Below are 25,337 nucleotides of genomic sequence, written 5' to 3' on the forward strand. Positions count from 1 at the left end.
ATCCTTCACACCTGGTCCAAATAATTTGCCCATCCATCTGACTTTTGTAAACTTCTTTAATTAAAAAAAGGATTTTTACAGTTCAACAAACAAGATTTTACACTCAAAGCTCAAACATTGATATATAAAAAGACATCTAAAAAACACAAAGTCATAAATGTTGTCTATGAAGCGTTTGATATGTTTTACTGCTATTAAAGTGCTTTATCTTTGTGTTGCATCTAGAGTTCAGAAGTGGATAATCATGTTAGTCGTAGACTGGATACTATTTTTGCATTCACAGCATTTTTTTACATTTTACTACAAAAATACATTTTTGGACGTGTACTCTTACGAGCAGGTGAAGGGTGGGCACTGCAATCTAGTGTGTTCTCTAATCCAACGGTTGCATAATGTCTGTCTGTCCATTTGACATGTGGGCAGCTGGGCCGGTCAGCGGGACATCATTCGCACAAACTCTGAAAAGACAAGAGAAAAGAGTGAGCGGGAGGAACATGAGGACTGATGTGGTTCCCTTAAAGATCCCATATATGTAGAATATCATTTATTTTTACCCTCAAAGTCCACCAGACCATCTCCGTTGAGGTCGACATCTTGGAGAATCTCGTTGATCTCTCTGTTGGTCACTTGTTCTCCCATCAGCTTCTTCATAGCGTCACGGAGCTCAGTTAAACTGATCTGACCGTCACCGTTAGAGTCAAACTGGACACAGATTGAGAGATATATGCACTGAATTTAATCATATCTTGTATTTATATTGAATACACTGAGACATTTTAGGGAACACACTAGTTTGCTTTCAATAGAGCCTGCATTGCCATCTCCCACAGTGTCATTCTGTATACCACCACTGGATGCCATCAAAGTAAGACATTTTTAAATCCTTCACATTGTGCTCCTTTGACCCCTTTGGAAAAAATACAACCATTCATTGAAATAATATTATCAACAAATATGTTTTTCTTATTAGTTTCTGTTGTACAAATTAAAACGTTAGCTTTTCTTCCCTGTCAATACTGAATATCTCAGTGTTTCTCTCTGAATAATCTTTAACATGAATCTTGATACATTTGCAAGCATAGGAGAACTCTCGTTTCATTAAACATACACAAAACGTGTGTGATTTATTGTATTTTGGTTTGGGAGTGTATCTGAATGGCACTAATTATCTCCCAGCTATTGTCCCAATAACCTTTTTATTTTTTTAACAGCAGACATTTTGACTTCTCATAAAAAAATTTTTTTTTTTTAAAGTAAACATAAATAAAGGCAAATAACAGTTTTTTTTATCAAAACTTTAAACAATATAAATAAAGTAAAAAAGAGGCTTTTTAACTAAACTCTGTATAGCCTACTCTTGTTCCTTTACGCATGAGTGCCTAAAGGTTGCTCTTTTGCACGTTTGAAGGTGTCTACCCTGTTACTTGAGGAGCGTGCCAGGATTTAGCCACTGAGTTCACCACTATCTTTTTGAAATTGAGTTTCTTTATTGTTCCCACATGACAAAAAGTAGATTTATTTTCCACAGTAGACATTTTGGCTTGTCATAGGAGAGGCACAGGTGGAAGTAATCACACTTAACAGTGGCTCCATCTCCACAACTGTTGCAGTGCAATGCAGCAAAGAAATGAACAGCTTTAAGTAACAATATGTATATCCTGACCTCTTTGAATGCATCTCGTAGTTCTTTGACTCCAATCATGTCTGCAGTCTCTGCCAGCATCTTGGGTCCCATCAGCTCCACAAAGTCCTCAAAGTCCACTTTACCTCCACCTACATCACACAAGGTATATACACATGTCACGTCAGCCCCTGCTCCCTAATCTGATCATCAACTCTCAAAGTCATTTCCTTTTGATATCCACGTATCTCCATTAAATGACAACAGTTTGATGCATGAGAAATTATTGTTGATCAATTGCATTAACCGAAGGTTACGCCATACGCAGGCTGTATCATGTTTTACTTTTGTTTAGGACTGGAGCCATACCGCTAATAACCATGAACTCTTTTTCCAGCCAACAATTTATCAGGAATCAATAAAGAATTTGATCGGTATCTATAAAATCGTATTAATTCACGTCCCTTGTTCCACTCACAGATCTGCTGGCTCAGTTCGATGAGCTCCATCTCTGTTGGCATGTATCCCATGGTCCTCATACACTCCCCCAGATCTTTGTGACTGATATAGCCTTTTTTGTTCCTATCAAACTCCACAAACGCTTCGCGCAGCTCTGATAAATAAAAAATAAACAGAAAACATATGTTAATATTTGTCACTCAGCTGTCACGTCACCATGCTGTAGAGCAGAAACACTGAGAACAGATTTGCAGCAGAGGAATACCCTCACCGTCAATCTCCTCTGGTCTCAGCTCTCTGTCCTGTTGGAGGAAGTAGAGACACACATTAGCTTCTCTCTTCATACGTCTCGTGCTGAAAGTATTTGGAGAGCTTGTTTGGCATCGTACAGAGATATAAACACAGTCGGGTTTAACAGAAACACTCAGACCACCACTGAACAGAGAAGAAATGACACACAAACAAACAGAAATGAAAGAAATGATTAATGGAGTTTGGCTTTATGCGGTGAGGATGGTATGAAATGTTATAAACTGTCTATTTACGTTGCTTCACATCTAAATCTGTGTACGTATTATAGTCAGCATTTTATACTTCAACTTAATTTGCAAATGTAGTGATTCAGTTTTATGTGCTTTAGTTGTTCAGTAAGCTGCATTAAATAGACAAACCCTGTGCATCTCCAAATGAAAAACAGTCTAAATCTATATGGATTATGTTGTACACGGCATTATGATATATAACACAATTTATGATTATTTGTGGGAGGTTGCCAGGCAACAAACATCTGGAGATCATACGATTTGGGAGGTTTAGTTGGTGCCTTGGACACGTGTCCACTGTTCAGACCTACATAAGTGCACATATAGATCCATATGCTCTCATGCACATAGCACTGAAGCTCAAACGAACCCTGGCCATAAAGAAATGTCATTTTCAAACTCACAGAACAGATCCACAAATAAAATCCCATCATGCTCAAGGTGTTGTACTCGTCCTTAAATCTGATATTTTCTGTTCCAGTTGTCTACTGTCTATGCTTCATGGGGAATACATAGCTTATTATTTTTGTACAGCCATTTTTGGAAGGGTCGGATTACAGTAACAATGAAAGGTGCGTCCACAGTGGATGTCCATTTCTGCCACTGTTTTGTCCAAACAAACATTTAGTATGTTGTGGCCTGTTAGCTGCTGGTATATAATTCAATTTAAAGGCATAATATGTAACTTTTCTTTTTAATGACCAGTCCTATGTATATATTTTCTTGAGTTGTGTACTTGCGTTATTTATTTGTTATTTTCAAACCTAAAGGAATTTGTCATTTTAATCAAAGTAACGGTCCGTTTCATTTGGTCGCCTGTAACGGCCCTTTGTGCACGTGTCAGCGTTTTTTATCCAGTTTAAGCCATATCTTTTTTACAATACACTTATTTGACCTCGGTTGTTTTTAACTGTACGTTTCAACTGGATGAAGGATTTTAGTCATTGGACATATGAATCTTAGGCTATCAGAGAAACAAGCTGTCTGCAATGGTGGTGAAGACAACAACTCCTGTGATCCCACGCTAATCCACGACGTTTCCAAACTCTGTCTTTTGTTATTGTTTTGATTGAGAGACCTCTAGCGAAAGAAAATGATATATTGTGCGTTAAACATACAGTATATTCATTTAGGAAACTGCACCATCTATGTGTCATTTCAAAAGAAATAGTAAAAGTGTTCAAACTAGATGTTGACACAGGGCCCCTCTACAAGAGAGGGTCTCAAGAGAGCCACCTTAAGGTCCTTATTATTTCAGTTTACGTTGTGCTTACGTGCATACAGTGTTTATTTTTATTACAAATTAGAACAAGCAAATTGCCATGCAGTCAACCTGGAGTCTTCGGGGGCCTTTTCTGGAGCCCAGGGGCAGTAAGCCACATTGCCTGGTTGAAAGATCCGCCTCGACCTCCTTATCATCCCGTGCCTCGTCACATTTTAGAGTAAGCTCCACAAAGCCAGTCACTAATGTTCCATGGAACTGAATGATCGACCCCTTTTGAGCCACCAGATTTGATGGCCTGACCCAGACCAGTGAAGGGATGACACAGCAGGGTTCGGTCACGATACGGGGATGAAAATGAATCGACATGAGCGGAAAACGTTGCACTGGGGGGCTGCGTGAGGACAACAGTGTGCACACTTTGTGTTCGGTTACATACGAGTGTCTGTGAAAAGCCCTGTTTAAGGAAGATGCAGGCTGGGCCCACGACGTTGTGCAGCGTGTTGCAGTTCTTCACCAGCGTACATAAGGGATCGTTGAACGGCTTGTCCTCCATGTCTTCATCCTCCTCTCCCTCCTGGCCCACTGCCCCCACTTTACCCCTGAGGGGCCCATCCATTACCCCCTTTTAGAGGCAGACCAGGCTGTTAATGCACCACTCAAACTGTCAGTCATACACTGTCTGCATGACCGATTTCTTCACACATAAAACATAATCATACATTTTAAGGAATAGGGTTAAGACCCACTGTTTTCTAGTTACACACAGTTAGCATGGATTACAGAAACTGCTTATTATGTCAAGACAATCTACTCAAATCAGCTGTTGTGCTTAATGTGAAAAACTGTCTCGTCATCCTGCTGACACTTTCTGAGGTAACTCTGCTGTCTGGTCTAATGACTGACATCTTGTGGCTTAACACCGCCACAGTAAAAAGATGAACAGTGAATGGACATTTAGAATAATGAGTTTGTTGTGTTTTTTAATGAATTTTCTTGCAACTACTATCAAAGGAAACTTTTGTCTTGTTTAAAACAAGCAGTGCTGCAATTTCAAGAAATATTTTTTGCTACTTGAAGAAAGTCTTTCGAACTATTTTTATTTTGTTACATATGCTTTCCCCAAATAACAAGAATACACTTTCTTGCTTAAAGTAGCTGAGATGTTTTGATATTTCATCGCAGAACTTGTACATTTACAAACATACAAATAATAAAAGCATCAATTAGCAGGAGACAAAGTGCTCTTACCTTCTTCATTTTGTCTTTCGGGTTGGTGCAGTTGCCCATTTACCTGACCTCCCCCGATCAACAGCTGGCCAAAATGTCCCTTCCTCTCTCACTTCTTTCTGATTTGATTTGCCTGCTTTTATTTCTTCTTTCTTTGCTCTCCTCTCTTTGGACTTCTCAGAGGTCAAGCTTCGGTTTGAGTTCTGACTTTGGTGAACACTTCTCTAGGTGTCCCATGCTGGTTATAAATCGTCACATCTGATACCCTTGAGATAAATCAAATGCTCTAATCCATGCATGAGCGATCCTGAATAACTCCATCCATCTCTAAACGATCCAAAATCAAACGATGTCACCAAACAAGAACCAAACTAACCCCACCACACTGAGCTGGAAGCAGCTCACTCGTGTGTGTGTGTGTCTTCGCAGCAGCTCTCTTCAGTCGCTTCCTGTTCACACTGATCAACGCTTTTAATCCCCCTCTCGCTCTCTTTACTCTTCAGTTCTCTCTCCTCCCTCTCCATCGCTCTTTGCGTTCACATGTTGCACAAGCATTCAAATGACTTCATCTACAGTATGAGGAGTTTTAGAGGGAGAATTAAGAGAACATGAATGGAGAGAGGGATTAATCCTTTCCATTTGAGATTAAAGAGGACGATAGGGTGATGAATAGAAAAAAGAGAAACTGATACAGTAAAGAGCGGGAACAAAGAGTGTATATTTGGGTGTAAATAAAATCCTTCCTAATAGATTGAAATAAAGTTCTTGCCGTAGCTTTAGACTTTTAGTGAAGATTAACATATTGTAAAAGGATAGATTTCTAAAATAGAATTATATTTGTGAATAAAGACTAATAATATCAAAACCAGGATTTCCTGTTTATTTGATGCAACATAAATGAAGTTGTTTGTCTTTCTTTGCTGAACATTAGACTCTACTGTTATATGACACACATAAAGGTTTATGTACAGTATGACACTGGTACATCGAACAAAAACAAACAAACGCTTGTACAAAACAAAACAAATTATGAAATGTGCACTAATATAAATCACAAACCATATACAAATGGTGGTAGATGCTTAACATAAGTTAATATGATGCAAAAGACTCGTTCCATCGTCCAAATCAATCACAATATATAGGGATGTATTTAAAACTAGAACAGAGGGGATTGATTTTCATCTTTGATCAATTGGGAGCTCACACGCTCCACTGAAAGAGACATTTTATTCTAAAATCAGCTAGTCAACTGTCAAACGCTAGGTTGTCAAATTAAATGGAAATGGAAATACAAGTCTTAGTTTCCTAAATCGTGAAAAGCTGTGAGCTGTGATTATTTAAGTGTTTTCCATGAAGAATTAGAAGTTCAAATCAAGCCTATAAACCAAATGAGCTGTCACAGCGGCAAGTCCGAGGTGGTTTGAGTTCTCTCTAAACTCTTACATCCTAATCCCAGAAATAGTTGGTTCAAGTCGTGTCAAATAACGACAGCATTAAAATTGCAAATTGAGGTTATGACTGCACCGCTGAGTGGTCAGCTGAGCTCGTACAAAGCATCTGTCTCCAAAAGCAGATTTGTCATGCCGCTTACTTATCAGTGCATCCATATGGAGAGCACAGCTCGTGTGTGTGTGTGTGTGTGTGTGTGTGTGTGTGTGTGTGTGTGTGTGTGTGTGTGTGTGTGTGTGTGTGTGTGTGTGTGTCTTAACCATTAGATATCAAATTATAGCTTTGAATGTTCTTTCTCTAAAATGTTAACCTCCACTCTTGTAGTAAATAGTAGTATACTAATATACTATAATATACACAGTATAGACAAGACAAGAACAATTGATATTTTCTGAGTATTATCATTGTTATTGGTTTAATGTGTTAGAAAATAATGACTTCAATGCTACTTTATTACACAGTAGGCCGATATCAAAACGTTCACTTTTTTAAGTTTTATTGTTGGTGAAATAAAAGTGTTTGTATAAAAATCAGTTCAGTTATATTTGTGTATTCTAGCAATTCAGTGTTTTTGTTCACAATGAATTCATTATACAATAAAACGCATGTATTCTTCTTTGTAAATGCACAAGGGAAACATTTTTTGTTGCTGTAAATAAAATCCCTGCACACTCACACAGGTGTTTCCACGTACTCTGGCTGATTACAGCTCTTTGCAGGTGCAACAAAACAAAAAGGAGAGTGATATGGATGTCAATCAAGCACAGCCACGGCTCTAATCAGGCGGGTGTAACAAGAGTGTGCAAAACCTACAGTATTCTGCTCACATAAGACATGATCTGTGGTCTGAACTGAGTTTTCTCTTTTAAGGATGAAACACAACGGAGACATCTTTTTCTGTTTATCACTATTCTGCTGCAATCATCAGCAGTCACCACTAGAGGCCGCTTTAGGACAGTCAGATCTAAAAACTGAGTTTTATCTGACGGGTGCTGCGCAGAAAACTTGAGTGAGTAATAATACAACCTCCTTTTTTAGCAGAACTTCGTGGCAGATTGAGCCGTCTCTGAATGATGTGCAGTTTAAGAGTAATGCCCACTGTTAATAAAAAACTTTACCCGGAAAAGGTTCTTAAGTAGAAACAGACCGTTTGGACTCTAATTGTGGGTGATGTGGTGGCATGCAGACAGATAAGAGTATTTTTTTAAATAATCTGGTCTCTAGTGTAAGAGGTCAAAATGGCATGTGCTCCCAGCCTGCTACAATATGTTTTGCTGCTAGTGGCACTGAAAGCCACTAAGTCTTTTAAAATGTAAGGTTTTCTGTCAATAAAACAGAAACAAAGTCTTGTCTTAACTGTCTTGTGAGTTCATTTTACGTAAGAAAACAAGAGAAGCAGAAATAAAGTACGTTGACAATGCAAACAAACCCTGATCACATATAATTTAGGCCTACTTTTTTTTTATGTGCATGCAAATTCACAGCAAAAGTTTGTTGAAATACATTACTTTTATGAATATTTTCTATATCATATTGTATTTCCTGTATGCACAGACAAGTCTTTTACGTCTGCATGGGAACGTGTAATAACTTGTCGTGTGTGAAACAGAAATACTGTCTTGTGTAATGGAAGTCCCCACACAACCAATGCCAGTAATCCTGATTAATTACCAGCCTGATTCTCCCTTAATGATGGTTCCAAGTAATCACGTCAATGAGATAATGTGTGTGTGTGCGTGTGTGTGTGTGTGTGTGTGTGTGTGTGTGTGTGTGTGTGTGTGTGTGTGCGTGTGCGTGCAGTACTCAGGTAATGTGACTCTGTCCTTTCTTTTCGTACTCTCCTGCCTCTATCACGAACCTGTGTGTGTGTGTGTGTGTGTGTGTGTGTGTGTGTGTGTGTGTGTGTGTGTGTGTGTGTATGTGTGTGCGTGCGTGCGTGTGTGTGTGTGTGTGTGTGTGTGAGACCAGGTAGACATATCATGTACTGATCTGGTGTCAGATGTGCATCAGCTGGTGTCTCGTGATGAGAGCTGTCAGTCAGAGAAAGAATAAAATAAACGGAGCAAGGAATGAAAAGATGGAAGAAGTATTTAAAATATTTTACTCAAGTAAAAGTAGAAATACAGCCGTGTAAAAATACTGCATTACAAGTTGCAATCAAACTGTTGTGCAGAGGTATTATCAGAAACACTGTCGGTGTTATATTATTATATGATAGATGATAAGATTATCGGTACTGATAATGTGTAAGAAGCATTTTATGTAGTAAAAGGTGGAGTTCATTTAATTACTTTATGTAATATTGAAAAATGTTGTCAATAAAAATGGATCATAGTTTACATGTTGATCACATGTTTGGATTTGAAATATTTGTCTTGAAATTAATTAATTTCAAAATCAAAATTGTACTAAAGTACAGCACTTGAGGAAATGAACTAAGGCGGATGAGCTTGTTTTATGAAACATCACTTTATGAAGATGATGAGTTGTGCGAGCCTCTTCCCTTTGTCTGTTTGATTTCAGTTCAGTATGTGGGGGCTGAAGGTTTCTCTGTTTGTGACCTCTTACACACAAGTTTCATCCTGTCAAAGTGAAGTTCAGGGACCCAGAAGCATCCGATAAATTGTCTCTTCTCTTCAGACTTTTCCTCTCTCCCACTCACTCAGCCAGTCTCTCTAATTTTGGCTCACTTGCATCACCGCTGACATCATATTGTTTTTTCATATTGATTTCCTGTTTCTAATCTCAGCCACACTCATCATCACCCCCTTCAGAGTTCGCTGACGTGATCAGATGGACTCTTTCTTCATGTTTAAACTGACTCACAAGCAACAGGAAGCAAGTGGAGGCTTTTAACTTTGGTTTAATCTCTTTTGATTTGATTTTCAGACACACACATAAACCCACCACTTTCTCACACCATGATCCTACATGTCTGTCCGCAGGGTGACAGATGCTGTAACGGCATAGCCTACCGTGCAGTGTCGTGTGTCACTGCTTACCATGTGAGTGATGCGATGTGATGTGATACTGAGATAGGGTGTTCATCAGATCTCTGGATGACCATGGCTGTATCTGTTACGGATTACTATTTCATAATGTTCCCCAAAGTAAAGAAGTTTAAATCCTCTCAACACACTATCTCCATCCTTAGCTTTAGTGCTCATGCTTAGCTGCTCCCGCCATTTCCAGAGGGATTTAGGGTTAAACAAGAAAGCTGAATAGTTAATGTTTGTGTTACAGCTTATTGCCCTTTTGCCCATGTGAGATCAAAGAGGTTAGGGTTGTGACTAAGAACGCTATTTACAAAAAATCTGGACCACAGCCAGGCTTTAAATTTTGAATTGGAGGCTTAGGGTTTCAATCAAGCTGGCGGCGAGACATTCAATCAGCCGGAGAACTTGATGCAGCACATGAAACACACACATATGAACACACACAGGTGAACTCATGAGTCACACACACACTGATGGATCCTACCTGTCCGAACACAGAGTCCACGATGGGCAGCAGGTCGACAGGCTCCCTCTCCTCCTCTTTCTCCCTCTCTCTCCCCTGTGGTCCCTCCATCACATCCTCCAGCTCTTCGTGCAGCGCCACCCTGTCCTCAGCGGCTGCCGCTGTCGCCTGGGGGAACTGACGGGATTTCTGGTGGCGAGGAGGCTGAGGTGTAGCAGTTTGACCGTCTGCAACACCACCTCCGTTCTCATTGTTTCGCTGCTTCTGCTTCTCCATCTTCTTCTTGATGGCGGCCTGCACCTGAGGGGGGGGAGGGGGGGGGGGGGGCAGAGGGGTTGAGTTCACACTATAAATCTGAGTCCTAACACACACACACACAACGTCATGGTAACATCAAGAATGATGCACACACTGTATTTGTGCTATATTTAGTAGTGTGCATAGTTCCAGTGTCTTGATATAAACACTGCATTTGTTTTATTGTAAGTTATTGTGAAGCACTTTGTTACGTCTGCTCTAGAAAGGAAATATATAAATGAAAAGTACTAAATTTACCTATGAACATGAATCATGTTTCAACAACATGTCGACTGTTCATGAAATACATTTCAGAAATACAACTTTGTTTTAAGCTTTGTATAGCATTTATTTAATATTCAGGATATTTAAATGACTTTTTAAAGGGTTAAACTTAGGAGAATTTTCTCAACCAATAAAACAACATTTACAATAATTTACCATATGAAGAGATTCATCAGTTACATCATTGACACTTCGATAGCGTTAAGTTATCTTGGAATTGAGCTTAATGAAACACAATCATAAATTCATGCACAATTAAATAAATGTAAATTATTTGTGTGCATATTTGTACACAGAATAGCGTCAGAGAATTTGTTTATAAAGAGAAAATTGCTTGACAGAGAACATTACACACACGAATACTTTGAACACGAACACTGGTAATATATACATGTATAGACACCCATATTAACGCACCTGTTTTGCACTCCTCTCCTGCGGGGCGCTCATCCCTCCAGCACCGCCTCCTCCGGCAGACGACTCTCGAATGATCATGAACATCTCGGTGTCACAGGCTCACATACACTCTCTCTCTCTCTCTCTCTCTCTCTCTCTCCCTCGCTCACCCTCCCCCTTTCTCTCACTCTCGCCTCTTCCCTGCTCGTCTTTCTTTTACAGTTGCTCTTGGTTTTTTTTATTTTATGTACTAAAATTCCCCACAAAGTCTTAATATAAAACTTTTATTAAATAAAATAAAAGTTTTAAAAAGTCAGCTCTGTTGATGAATAACTGTCCTTCAGTTTTTTCCTTTTTATTTTATGTACTACAATTCCCCACAAAGTAAAAAAAGAAAAATGTAAATGAAAGAATTGCTAAAAGAAAATCAGCTCTGTTGATAAAGTAAATATAAATAATTTTTCTTTGTTCCAGGTTACAAAAAAAAAAGAGAATTAATTAATTGATTCAAGGAAAAGAACTATCTCAAATGTTCATCTACTTCCTCCTCTCTGTCCTAGTTTTTCCTCCAGTTGTTTCCCTCAGTGTTTCGCCACGCTCTTGTCCATATCTCTCTCTTGGTGCATTCAGGTGAGGAGGTTTATATGTTTGGCTGTTGTCTTGGTATGGGATTGAGTTCCTCTACCTCTGCCCCCGCTCGCTATCTCTTGGTCCTTTAGGTGACACTCTATACCTCCTGAACTTTACCTCTCTCACGTTATCTAGCTGTAATACATCGACCTCTCAGTCTCCATATCCTGCCCTTCATCACAGGTAAACACTCCTCCTGTTCCCCGGGTACTTGGTCAAAGCCACCGTTCCTGTCATCGGTGATTATATATATCTGTCATAAAATCTAGCTTTCAGTGGAAATCTTGTGTTTTCTCTCATACATTTCTGGCTTCTTTCATTTATCTTTTTCTTTTGTTCTCTTCCCATTCTTGCCTCTTTCTTTCTTTCCTTCAACAGTAATCCTCATTGCTCTACATGCTTTCCCCTCTTCCCCGTCTCTTTCAATCTATCCGCCCTCAATCCCCTGTCATATTTGGAGCCTTTGTTGTAACACAAATTGGATTCTTTTGGAGGTGCCCAGGTCAGCTATTCATTAAGTGACAGAAAGAGAGATAGATAAAGGGAGGGATACAACAAACTCAGCAGCTTCGTGATCATAATTATTTTGTGTAGCCTCCTGCAAAGCATCACCTCGATGTTGTCCTGCATGTATAATCTCATGTAGCAAGGATGACTGAGCACAAACACATGCTCACATAGGTGAACATGTCACCACTGACCTCTATTTTTAGACATGAATGTTCACACAAGCGTGTAAGCAAATTAGTCTGGTTTTCAGCTCTCTTAAACAGTCGTATAGCTTCATAGCTTTTGTCTAGAGCAGCTGAATCCATTACAAGCTTCAGCTTTAAATAGATAAAGACCCATCATTTTGTTTTTCTCCTTCCAGTCAGTAACGGGGACATTGGCAGATGTTAAAGGGTTTCACTTTTACCCTCATTTTGCAATTTGAAATCTCCTTCCATCTCTGCCTCTGCTCTCACATTCAAATAAGCTTGCCATAAGCATGACAGATCAGAAATGACCAAAGCAGTAGAGAAAAGGATTAACATTGACAGATGATAAGCAATAAGTCTACAATAATGTGCAAATATCCACAATCGCATCAAATATGTATTTATTTATTGTTTATTTGGTATGGACAGATACATTGACAGACTGAAAGCAGCTATCTGATGCAAGTATCATAGTTTTTATATCGAATGCCAGTTTGCAACACTCATAGAAGAGCTTTTATGAAACTAGAAGATCAAAACAGTGAGGTTCGAAGAAGGTTTAACAGAATCCAGCAGAATACAATAAAGCACAACATTACATTAAATACATTATACTTAAAATCTGGATATGAGTGCAGGTTTGTTGCTGAATAAACCAGGATTTGGCAGCTCTTTTTAAAGTGGTGAATTGTGTACCAGAAAGGCAGACGAGTCCATTTAAACATTTAATACTTACATAATGAAAATCAATAAGGTTTGCGAAACTTAAAATCTTGTATTTACTTAAAATTCGGCAATTATTTGCTTTTTGTCTGAGATTTTCAAGGCCCGATTGTAAAGACACTTTATGGATTTGATTACAGACTGTTTGGCCTGAGAGCAGGCAACCAAACCATAGAAAAAGTACTTTTTGCATGAATTTAATTGAGAATCTCACATTATCCCTAAACACTTCATCTCTAATACTTGTTCGATGAGTTTTAATTCTAACGTTCAGGGATTCTGCTGATGGAAAAACAGGTGGACCTTTAACGTTTTGGTTAGCTTATCTGCAACAGCATCACAAGTTTTGCCAGATACATGGGCAACTGTGTCGTCAGCGTACATGTGAAGACCTTTACCAGGGCATATTTCTTAAAGATTGTGAAACTACAAACTTAAAGGGATAGGACCCAAGGAAGATAATTGTACATTGAGAGTTTTGAAATTAAGATGTGGTGATTTACAGTGTCAAATGCCTTTTTTTAATCCAGTAACACTACATGTCCTTTATAAAGTGAATGATTAATGTTTTCTAATAGTAGACAAGAAGCTGACTCTGTGGAATGATAATGTTTGAAACCGAACTGTAGACGGTGCGAATAGTGTTGTGTCTCCAACACTTTAGACAGGTCTGGAAGAAGACTAATTGGTCTGTACTAATCTCTTCAGCGTTCCTATTTTAAAATAGGCATTACCAATGCATTTTACCATCCATCTGGGAATTGCACTGTCTTGATGGAAACATTAATAAGATGAGTAAGAGGCGGGACAGAATGCTGCTTTATTTCTTTAGGAATACAGTATCTAGGTTATATATATATATATATATATATATATATATATATATCCTTAGAGAAAGTGGTCTGTAAGTTGTTAATAGCTTTCAAGATAACTATTTGGTTAACTTCCCTAATCTCAAATGAGTTAACGTCTTCATCAGAAGCTTTAACATTCCTTTAGTATTAGTAGGAGGGAAGTTTATTGCAAGATCTTTAACAGATTGATTAGTTTTTTAGTAGCTTGTACAGGATCAGAGATAATGTCTTTTCAATCTTTAAGTTTGTATTTGTGGGACACATTTCCCTTTGTTTTCATTACTATTTAGTTGTTGTTTTTTTAGATTATACTACCGTTTCATTTCAGAAACTCTGAAACATTTACTACTGATCTTGTTTCTCTTAGTGTACGTCAACAGTCAACATATTTCGCAGCTCATATTGCACACAGACTTTTCTCCCCACATAGATATGGTTGTTTCTGAGGATCGGGTCGATGGATAAACATCAGGATGCATAATAATTATTTTTTCAGAAGATCTCTCTGAAATCTTTATATTTCTCACATAGTAAGAAGTGCGCTTCCTTCCCAACCTCTCTGCTTCTCATGGTAACCCGCATTAAACATTTCAAACTGAAACAGACCCTGACAGTGTATATTCTCCAGACTTGCGGATAACGTATAGTTTAACTTCTCTCCAGTTTCTAATGAGGTTTCCATTAATCACTTCAACCCCGTCTTGCAGCCTCTCTGTCTTTCTTCAGCCCCTGTCGCCGTCCCTCTGCTCATCGATTATTGATGGAGGAATGGGACAAATTCTTGAGAGAAAGCAATCCATTACAGAAAAAGCTACGTGAGACTGAGGGTTAAAAAATAATGGTTGTATTTTGGGAACAGATCAGTCATGTGAGAGGGGAACAATGAAGGATGGATGAACACAATGAGAAGACAGATGAGGGATGGAATAAAACACTGAATCTTTTAAGGACAATTTGTAAAAAAAAAAAGATTTTAAAAAACTTTGAAGAAGAACTTCTTTCATCTCAGACTTCTCTTTCACCTTGACCCGCACACAAACCGATCAAAGACAGGAATGAATGACAGAGGAAGTGGCAGCACAGCAGTAATGTAGAAGTGAAGGCTTGTGTTACTGCGTGTTTATCTGCCTGCAGTAATATCTAATTACAGATCAGGACAGTTAGAAGAGAGACATTAGCCTGGCAGGTATAGTCTTAAAACCTGCAGTCTATATTTAATATATATAGATGACGCACAGAGATTAAATTAGAATAGATATCAGATACTTTTTTTATGTGACACTCATTCTCATTATTTATTTGTTCGTAATAGTAGTCAATTGGCACGAGGGATCTCATTAACCTTGCTCAACTGGACATTGAAAAAAAAAACACTTTGTGCGTATCCGTGACAGGTTAACACAAAACTGGACACCATGACACACGATATCATGAATCAGGGATTTGTTGAGACCGTGTCAAACAGGATGTTGTTTTAACTCTGTGTCTGTAGTGTGAGGTGATGTGTGTTGTGTTGCATTATATTGCAAAATGTACAGAATCAATAACCTGTTTCTGAGTCCTCATCAGCACTTTGCAGCAGGTTTCTCACTGCACCTTTGGAGAGATGCAGGGACGACGAGGTGAATGTGCGGGTCGTTTTTTTTCACTTGTGACACTTCAGATTTAGACCAGTAAACAAACTATCAAAGCGTACCAGGACCGTACAGCCCCCGGATAGTGGTACAGTAAACACACCGATGGCTAACGTAAAGGTTGATGCCACACATGAAGATTATAAAACAGCAGTGTTATTTTCAACGACTCTCAAGAGTAAGCAGTTTGGGTGAATTTGCATATTCTTGCCCTGCTATTATTTAGAACTTGCTGTTTTTGTTATATAACTGATGACTGTAAATGTAGGTTGTATGGACCCAGTGGTAGAGGAGCAATGCTGCCCCCTACTTCTTTATAGCGTCAGGCCAGGCATTACACGTTGTACCTTTCAGTAACGGATCTGAATATGTTGAAGACACCTGGAAGTTGCTTGACATCCTCCTGGATTATATACTTAATATATATTTACATTCCACCTATATACACAATACAATAATAATGTATATATAATTGTTGCTATATTGGTCTATTCTGTAAACACAACATCTACTGCATGTCTGTCCTCCTGGAAGAGGGATCCCTCCTCTAGTTTTTCCTTATCACAATTAATCAGAATCGTAAAGCTCCCCTTGACACAACTTTGTGATTTGTAAAATTGAGCCGTATAAATAAAATTGAGTTGACCCAGTTATTTTGAGTTGGAAAATAATTCTTCTCAAAGTTGTGTCATGAAGACCACTGAGGAGCAGAGTGATGCTGCATTCAACGTTAGCTTTGAGTGCCCTCTGGTGGAATCAAACGTAACAACAACAACGTCAGTAGGAAATTTAATCATATATTAAAATCCAAAGGTTTTCTCTAGTCACAATGTTCAATGACATACAGTGAGCATTTTAAAAATACATTTTCTGTTCTTGTGGTGGCACATTCATAAGGTAAGTAACTAGTAAAGTAAAGGCATATAGAAGTCATTATTACTTGTGTTGAATCTACTGTACACAATATTTCCTAGATGAACTGGATGTTATTAGAATACCAGGATTAGATACAGAACAGCTATGAAACAGTAAAAAAAAATATGTTATATTGTTAGAACACAGAGTAAAATATTGCAGCAAAATCAGTTAATACAATTTTAAAGAGGCCAGTTAAAGTTGCTGTGGATTATTCTTTCAAACAAACAAGTGATTGTACATTCAGTGTCCAAATTGCATTGTGTGTATCTGAGCTCTAACAAAAAGTGTTCATTTTCTTCCTCATAAAACATTTACAAAGCTGATTATTTTTATTCATGCATTTTTACATCCATGTTTATTAGCTATCAGTCAAGTGATAATTCATAGGCTTCTAGAGGTCAACAAATGGACAGGGAAGTCTTTGGCTGCATTCATTCTAATGAATTAAAAACAAATACAAAATCTTATAGAAAGTGGATATTCTTGGTTTTTCTTTTCGTCAACTAGAACAAAACCAACAATGCAATAATCAGTCTCAGTCTCTTATTTGGCTCGCATCCCCAATCCTATCATGTCTAGTTAACGGAAAAAGTCATTAAACTAATTTTTCACTAATCTAAACTCAATACTCTGTAATGACAAATTGCAAAACAGGGTTTAAGACGTTTTTGCAAATGTATTAAAAAGAAAAAAAAATGTAAATATCGCATTGACATTTGAAAAGCCTTTGCTATGATACTATGATCATCTTTAAGATGTTTCTACAACTTAACTGGAGCGCACCTGTGGTCAATTTAATTGATTGGACGAGGTTCTGAAAGGTCTGCACCCGTCTATGTAAGACCTCACAGCTGACCATGAATGAGGGCAGAAACCAAACCATGAGGTCGAATGAACTGCCTAAATGCACCTTCTTTTATGAAATACTATGTAATATCAGACTTTGGATACACAGACAGTATGTGTTAGTAGGCTTGCTGCGGTCGTCGGTGTCATGCGATGTTCGGGCAAACACCGATTACATTAATTGATCAACGCCCAATTTTTAAATTTAAATAAATAAAACCCATTTAGTTAATTTTTGCGTATCAGCGCACACATTCATTAGATTAAAAAAACCCTCTAATTTGTAAAGTGTGTTTTCAATACTTGGTTGGTTGACAAACGCTAATTATAAACTGAAAGCGTCTGCTCCGTACAGGAGCAGCAGAGTCGCAGCAGGTGTCAGATTTCACGGAAAGTTGACAGACAAGACGGAGGACGATTTGGTGTCAAAGCATAAGTGCCTATTTAGCAATTTCTTTGGATTTAAACTGAATGCTAATAGGGAACCTGATAACGTCAATGAGGTAATCTGTGAATTGGTGGTGCCAGGTGAAAACCTGCGGGGGACCAGACACACAGACATCCAACATTAACACATCAAAGTACGTGCTCAACATATATTGTCCATCATATATCTTTTCTTGTAAAACACAGGTGTTGACACAAGTTTATTTCACCAGTGGGAAATTTCCTCACCTTGGCATCCCTACTTGTAAGTTTGATCATTTATTGTTGTTTTGGCCTTTTCATGGGCTTTGTTGACAATGAAAACAATTGTAGACAATCATCAACCGTCTCCTTTTAGAGTGTCGTTTGTCTCGTCCTTTAGTAGTTTTATCTTCTTATTTCAAGTCTTACAAGAATGTTTCAGGGTTCCCTGTGTGTTCACCATCACCACATCATTAATACAGCAAAGTCTTTATGACAAGGCAGATGTGTGCGTGCTCATGGGATGAGTCCATCTAAGTTCAATAGCTGCAGAATCTTCTTCTACAGTTTTATTCTGAATCTGTCCTCTGATAAAGAGGACATCTATCCCCAGTGTGGTGTAACTATGGTGAGTGGCTCCCGGTTGCGTCCGTTGATAATTGGCCAGGGATTAAAGTACGGGAACACAGGCTCTTTGAATTTTGCATTATAGAAGGTGAAGAGGTGGCTCATATTTTCTGCATCATAAAACCCCACGTCACCACAACCGTGGTCTAAATAGACTCCCACCCTGCTGGGGGGTTTGGAGGGATATATCAAGCTGTCCTCTGAGTCGGTGCATGCCTCATACTCGCTGGTGCCGTCAGAGTTATCCCTCATCACCAGGGTCCAGAAACCATCCTCAGGGCAGAGGCTGATCTCCTCCTTCCTGTTGACGGAGGCTGTGGCCACACCCAGACCCCATGCTGTCTTGGAGCCCACCTCCACCTCCCAGTAGTGTCTTCCAGAGGAGAAGGCTTCGTCGCCCAGGACGATGTTGTAGAGAGTGAAGCGCTCTGGGTTGTTGGGCAGGTTGGGCTGGATCTTTCCCACCTGGACACTGGTGCGACACGGGGACACCCACAGGCAGGGGTAGGCTGTGTACGGGTCGAGGGTCACCGCTGTGACCGCTAAGAAGGAGTGGGGAAAAAAGGTTAGAAATGGACCAATGCAACAACAAACATGTGTTTACAGCAAATGACCTGAGAAAGACTCCTTGGGTGTGACCTTCAACAAGATACTGAATGCCTACCTTCCCAATTAGTGTAAGACGAGCTAGATAAGAGCATCAGCTACATGGATGCAAATGAAATATAAATGATATGCGTCAAGATGTAACTCCATCCTTTATTGCAGTCTATTGTTACACAATCAACAATAAAGCATGATTACATGTCATTGGCAAATGGCCCTAAATACACTCGGACTGACCCATTGACAGACAGAAGTTTGGAAAGCAGATACAGTCGTGTTTTAAACTCATGTTGTCCAATTCCGTCATAAAACATTGAACATTATTATTTATTTATTTTTAAAAGGCACCACAAATTCACATGAGAATGTGCTATTCATGTGGAGAACTACTACTCAGATATACATATCTTCTGTTGAACCCGCTCTATAAAAGGCATCTGTGCCTCTGGAGGAGCTTTGAAGTCTGAGAAAATGATTCAAGAGACCCCAAGTGGGATCTAGACTCGGGCTTAGAGACTACAAATGTTTGACAGAAATAGTGTTGCAGTGGCATCAAGTATTTTTGGAGCTGGACTGATATAAGTCAGCCTCTGGTGCATCAATTGCCATTGCTTTTTATAAGTGTGTTCACATGGTGTGTGTTTATATACCTGGCTGAAGAATGGAGCTCATTTTCCTCCAGATCCTGTATTGCAGAGGTCCCAGGAAATCCCCTGACTGCAGATCCACACCCACCTCTGGGGGGCGCTCAAACAAGCTCTCAGCCCTGACAGAGAGAAAGAAAGAGAGACGATGATGAGAGATAAACACACAAACACTTCTCTTCACTGAAGATCAACGTTCTTTTGTGGCTGCTTTAGTGTACACACCTTATGACAAATGTAATATTTATTTTTTCCCATAGTCCTTCCACACGTGTCAAGTATTGAGGTTTCTTATACAATATCAAGAACTTGTTAAAGAATATATATTATAGCACTTTTCTCTTGGAAAAAGTGTAACGTAAGCCATGTACAGCATGACCTATGAGTCATATCTACATTCTTCTTAGCTACGCCACCTGTTTAAGAACAAATGTAAACAAGACAAATACTAAATTGTTTTGAATGGACTTTCTGCTTCCTAGTTGGCGTGACAATGTTTGGCAAAGATGACGTGCCAAACCAGTCATGACCCCACATCCTGTTTCAACAACACTTGGTTGATTACAAAACAATATGACTATAGTCATTTGATTTAGGACAAGTCACGTAGAGACAAAGTGGGAGATTACCTAGAAATGAATGAGTAAGTCAATAAGACATTAGAGCTGTTGAATGATTCTGTTGATACTCACCCTCCGATGAAATCTTTGATTCCCTGAAATAGAGCAGATCAAATCAAGCCTATGATTTCAAAATACTTCCGTTTCTGCTGTAACATGCAGATAATATCTCTGACAATACTCTTGTGTATTTTCCGGCTGTGTTTTTTTCCATGCAACTGATACTCCTTTTTTTTTATCTATCTGGGTTGAAAGAAATGTGCTATACAAGCATCATGAGCATCATATATCACATTGTTCTTCTCCCCATTCTCTCATACCTTCAGTTGCTCCGGGTTTTCTTCTTCTGTAAGTTTGAGGCGAAGTTCGTCGGCAATACTTTCCATTTGGCTGATTTGCTCCGTGGTATCAGTGAGCGCATCCTCCAGCTGGTTGAGCTTCTCCTCTTTCTGCATCTGCAGTTTCCCCTTTATGCGCTCCTCCTCCTCGAGAAGGAACTCCCTCAGACGGCCGAACTCTGCAGTGACCATCTCCTCCAGATCTCCTGCTCGCTCCTGAAACACAGTGAGGACTCCCATCAGCAAGAACATGGAAGAGATGTTGTGATGTTTCAACTCTAGGCCAAAGTAATCTTACTTTATAAACATGTAAATTAAACAAAAAAATGAATTGCTTGCGTTATGCAAGTAGCTGCCATTAGTCACTAGCCTCCGGTAGAGATGAGGAAGTGGGCTACAGAGGTCTGTTAAGCATTTCACTTTCAAACTTGTAGTCTTCTTGAGGACATTTATCAGAGCTTCTTCTGGAGCTTTGAACTTTTTTCACACATGCCGTAATATAAGACCTGAAAACAGACTTTAATATGTTGGTGGAGTTTCCCCTTTAAGTAATATAATCAATGCAGGACTTTTACTCATAACAGAGTTTTTTTTATTTTATTTAAATTTAAATTGTGAAATTGGTGCTTTTATTTAAGTAAAGGAGAGAAATAATTCATTCCAAAGACCGGTAGACAGATACAATTATAAGAAACTTACAGACACAAACACACTACATACAAAGACACATTTGCAGGAAAAGACAAATTGGTAAACTTCCTCTCAAACTTGACCCACATCCTGTCATGCCAACAGAGAAACAGAAGTGAAAATCTGTGCATGTGCAAGTAAATTGGTTCAAACAGACAGACAGCGAGACAGGCAGACGAACAGGAAAATATACGTGCCGAGACATGCAGACAGACAGGCTGGAGGAAGACTGTTCATAGTGACCTAGAACAGAGTTATGTGTAGTTATCTGCTGTAGCAGGAACGCTCCAGCACAGCAAACATGCTACACTCATATCTTTGTTTAGCATACTGTACATAGAAGCACACAGAAACACACAGTACAAGAACTATGTCACACACCCTCAGAAAGAGATAACAGCTGGCTGAATTTAGGCTGGGTCACTTTTTCTAGCACAACAGCTCTCACCTCAAATAGGTGTGTGTGTGTGTGTGTGTGTGTGTGTGTGTGTGTGTGTGTGTGTGTGTGTGTGTGTGTGTGAGAGAGTGGTGGAAAGTTATACTATTATACTTTTACTTCACTGTTTACTTTGCAGATTTAGATTATTAATACATATTAATCAAATAATACATTTAACTTTTACTCTGTGGTGTTGCTACTTTAAGTTATGCAAGACATCTGAGTACTTATTCCGACACTGGTGCCACCTGTGAAAGAAAACATTGTGAGAAAGACAAACATGACATGACGTGCATTAATGTTTATTTACCACTTGTCTAATTTCAGGAACTACATTTACATTTGTGAAACATGAGAACTAACAACGCTGAGTAACAACCTGCTGTGTCACCGCCTGTCATAATTAGGGCGAGTCATCAGTCAGTCCAGTCTTTCAGACAGGTAAACGTGGAGGAATGCAGGTGAATGTTTCTTAGCGACCAGAAATTCTGGTTGAAATCACAGGACCCACACACACACAGGACTCTTTGATAGGATTAGGCTCAGTGTATTTCCTGTCTTTCACAATGCTTCACAAACAAACACACACACACGTATCTCAATACCTTAATGAGGAGGATCTTCTCATTGGTCTGGCCTTGAAAGAGCGTGGCCTCCTCTGTCTGTAGCTCAACCCTCTGCAGAGCGATAGACAGCTTATCCTGCAGCAGAAATAGAGAATCACATGCTAAACATCATTAAGAAGCGGTGTCGCTAAACCAGATTATACTTAAAAGTTCATTTAATTGGTGCCTCTGCTCTGAACAACATCTTTAATGGGAGTCATATGATTCCCACCCTAGCCTCAACTGACTTCCCTGAGCCACAAATTCAAACAAAATGGAAGATTCAGCGTTAGTGAAACATGAGAGGCCTCTCAGAGAGTCTTCAAACAAACTGATGATGGTCAGCTACAGGGTTAAAAGTATAGGGGGAGGCAAAGGAGCTCACACTGTTCTGCTGAATTCCTGTAAAAAAGCAAAATACCCTGAGGCTACCAAGGCAAATGGGGAGTCTGCTTTGAAAAATAAGCACAGTATCTAGTCTGTGAAAGACATACTTGCTAATGCCAGAGCAAAATGTGGTTATTTTATAAATGCAATCAAATGAAAGATTGTTTGTTAAACTTGAGAAACATTTCTTTCCAAGAACAAGGACACTCCCTAAAACTTGGACTTTAAGTTTAGTGATCGATTATGACATTGAGCAAATAATGATCACAAAGTAATGCATCTCAGAGAGAGGTCTGTACACATGGTTTTAAGATGATAGTTTGCCCTACCTTGGGCCTAGGCAGACTGAGATTCATCAGAAAGAAACGTGAGTAAACTCAGCCAATGAGACAGTAGGCCTACCTTGTAGTTTTCAAAGGCCTCGGTAATGGGGATGACATTGTGGGTCTTGTGGTCCCTGGACATACCGCACACCAGACAGATGGGGAGCTGGTCGTCCTCACAGTAAAGCTTCAACTTCTCCTCATGCTCCTCGCACATATCCATACCCAGGCGCGGCCAGTGCCCGCTGGACGAGTATGAGGTCACGCTGCTCATGCTGGACCCAGGCTCCCGTTCCTCCGGCTCCTCCAGCGAATGTCCCGAGAGCCACCCGGTTATCCCCGCGGCTGTGTCCATGGTCCGGGCTCTCCGCACACTGTCCACGACGTTGCACAGAAGCGAGTTGGGTCGAAGTTTGCCGTTGCTCGACTTTCTACACTTTGGGCAACTCGACAACTCGTCCGCCTTGACTTCCCAGCACTGGATGATGCACACCTGGCAGAAATGATGTCCGCACTCGAGGATCACCGGGTCATGGAACAGCTCCAAGCACACCGGGCAGGTGAGCTCACACTGTAGCTCCTCAATCGCGTTGGCAGTCCGCCATTCTGGTCAGCGGACATTGTCTTACAAAAAGGAAACGTCTGATGGCAACAGGGTAAAAGACTAGACTGCTCTTCCGTTCAGTCTGAGAGAGGGAGTGGTCTGAAGCTGACAGCAGAGCAAATGTTTTCACGGAAGAGACGTGCAGCAACAGGCTCAGTGCGGCCGCTGGAGCTGCTCTGGCAGGGCGACAAACAACTTCTATTAGAGAGTGGGAACCACAACGAACAACCACTCTCAAATACACTATAAAGTCATTAGAAATAAAGCTAGATTTACGATTAAGTGGTAGCCTATCGTAAATAATACAATATTACATAATATAATTTCCTTAGTTAGGTAACATTTTAGTGTTTTTTTTGTTATAACTTCACTAATGAAATGATATTATCTCATATTTTATTATTTACGATAGGCAACCACTTTCTTCATAAATCACCCTTTGTTTATAAAGACTTCATAATGGATTTGATAAAGTTGTTTACTAATGATTTAGAGAACAATTAAAAAATGTAAGTCATTAATGAAGTTAAGTCATTAACAATCATTAATAAATAGCATAAATGTCACGAATCATGGGGTCAAGAGTTTAGTAAATGAAAGGCAAATCCAGGCAGTAAGTTTATAACACTCTTCCCCTAGAATATTTTTGGAAACGCTCTATTATTATGTTTGTTGCCTTGTTTTTAATGTGAAACACTGACAAAGTCAGTAGTTAAAACGTATTATCAACATGCACACAAACGTTTTACTTATAGCAGGTACAATTCTGAGTTAGAGTATACTTAAAGCATACCGGCTAACATTGAAGTTGGTCTCTATATTAGCTCCTGCTGTATTCATTACCATAACTGTCATGTAATATTAGAAAAGTATATAAGTAAGCATGACGTGCTCATTAATTGTGCTTTAGTGTGGAAATGTAAGTACAAACTCATTTCAACTGGTAAGGGAGTAAATATAAGTTCCAAAACACACCCTGAGTCAGCCTCTGAGTCAGTAACACAAAACAAAGAAGAAGAAGGGAAACTAGCTGACACAGCTTAAATCAGTACGATAATTATGGAGGTGGATTTAAAAAGGTAGAAGGGAAATATTGTAACTTTTGTTTTGCTGCAGGGGAGTGTCTTCTTCTTTTTTTTAAAATGTATTTCTTATGTATTTTATTTCAGTCTTCCATGCAGGATTATGTAAAAAAAAAAAAAAGGAGATAGTTACTTCTAAAACAGGGTTTTCATGTGCATCAGGGGTCATAAAGGTGAATATTTACATGCAGAAGATCAGTCCGGTCTATGTATCAGGGCTTTATGTTTCTCATCACTATCAAACAGGTTGCTAATGTCTGTTTTATTACAGACAGTCAGACATCTGATCTCATACAACATGAATATAAGATTTATCTCTACATATTTCCGTACTGTTAGGCTCTGCAGTTTTCCTCTGTGTGGAAACCGAAACTAAGTCCAGGTCATCCGCAGGTTACGACTCATCACCAGTGACTGATCTGACCATTATTAGCTTTTGTGTCCAGGATAGCCAGCCTGCTGCGAAGTCTTATTTCTGATTTCTCACTAGATGACCATAATAAACGGTCTTTATTTGTTTTGTACTTCAGTCAAGTTTCCCCCATATTTACATCCTCTTTACAATCTACTGTAACTATTTCTGAACACAGTAAAAAACAGAATTGTTGGTAAATGAAAGCAGGATGAATTCCCCCACTAACAGATCAAGCACATAACGAAATAAAGAAGCTTTTGGGATCTTCCGGAAAATATTTTTG

General features: G+C 39.2%; 2 protein-coding genes across 2 annotated transcripts; both read right to left on the minus strand.

Annotated features, from left to right (window-relative positions):
- Positions 1 to 60: 60 nt before the first annotated feature.
- On the minus strand, positions 61 to 11,098 carry LOC115014712 (calcium-binding protein 2-like). Its single transcript, XM_029441753.1, has 7 exons — positions 10,985 to 11,098; positions 10,007 to 10,285; positions 2,352 to 2,382; positions 2,100 to 2,234; positions 1,664 to 1,773; positions 555 to 702; positions 61 to 458 (listed from the first exon to the last, which is right to left on the minus strand). The coding sequence occupies exons 1-7, from the start codon at positions 11,066 to 11,068 to the stop codon at positions 433 to 435; spliced, it is 813 nt and encodes a 270-aa protein (XP_029297613.1). The 5' UTR covers positions 11,069 to 11,098; the 3' UTR covers positions 61 to 432.
- A 5,177-nt stretch (positions 11,099 to 16,275) lies between these two features.
- Positions 16,276 to 23,704, minus strand: LOC115014984 (zinc-binding protein A33-like). Its single transcript, XM_029442151.1, has 6 exons — positions 23,033 to 23,704; positions 22,244 to 22,339; positions 20,492 to 20,725; positions 20,244 to 20,266; positions 19,558 to 19,673; positions 16,276 to 18,843 (listed from the first exon to the last, which is right to left on the minus strand). The coding sequence occupies exons 1-6, from the start codon at positions 23,306 to 23,308 to the stop codon at positions 18,278 to 18,280; spliced, it is 1,311 nt and encodes a 436-aa protein (XP_029298011.1). The 5' UTR covers positions 23,309 to 23,704; the 3' UTR covers positions 16,276 to 18,277.
- Between the last annotated feature and the right edge of the window lie 1,633 nt (positions 23,705 to 25,337).

Source organism: Cottoperca gobio, chromosome 10 (genome assembly GCF_900634415.1).
Source record: "Cottoperca gobio chromosome 10, fCotGob3.1, whole genome shotgun sequence".
NCBI classification, from domain to species: domain Eukaryota; kingdom Metazoa; phylum Chordata; class Actinopteri; order Perciformes; family Bovichtidae; genus Cottoperca; species Cottoperca gobio.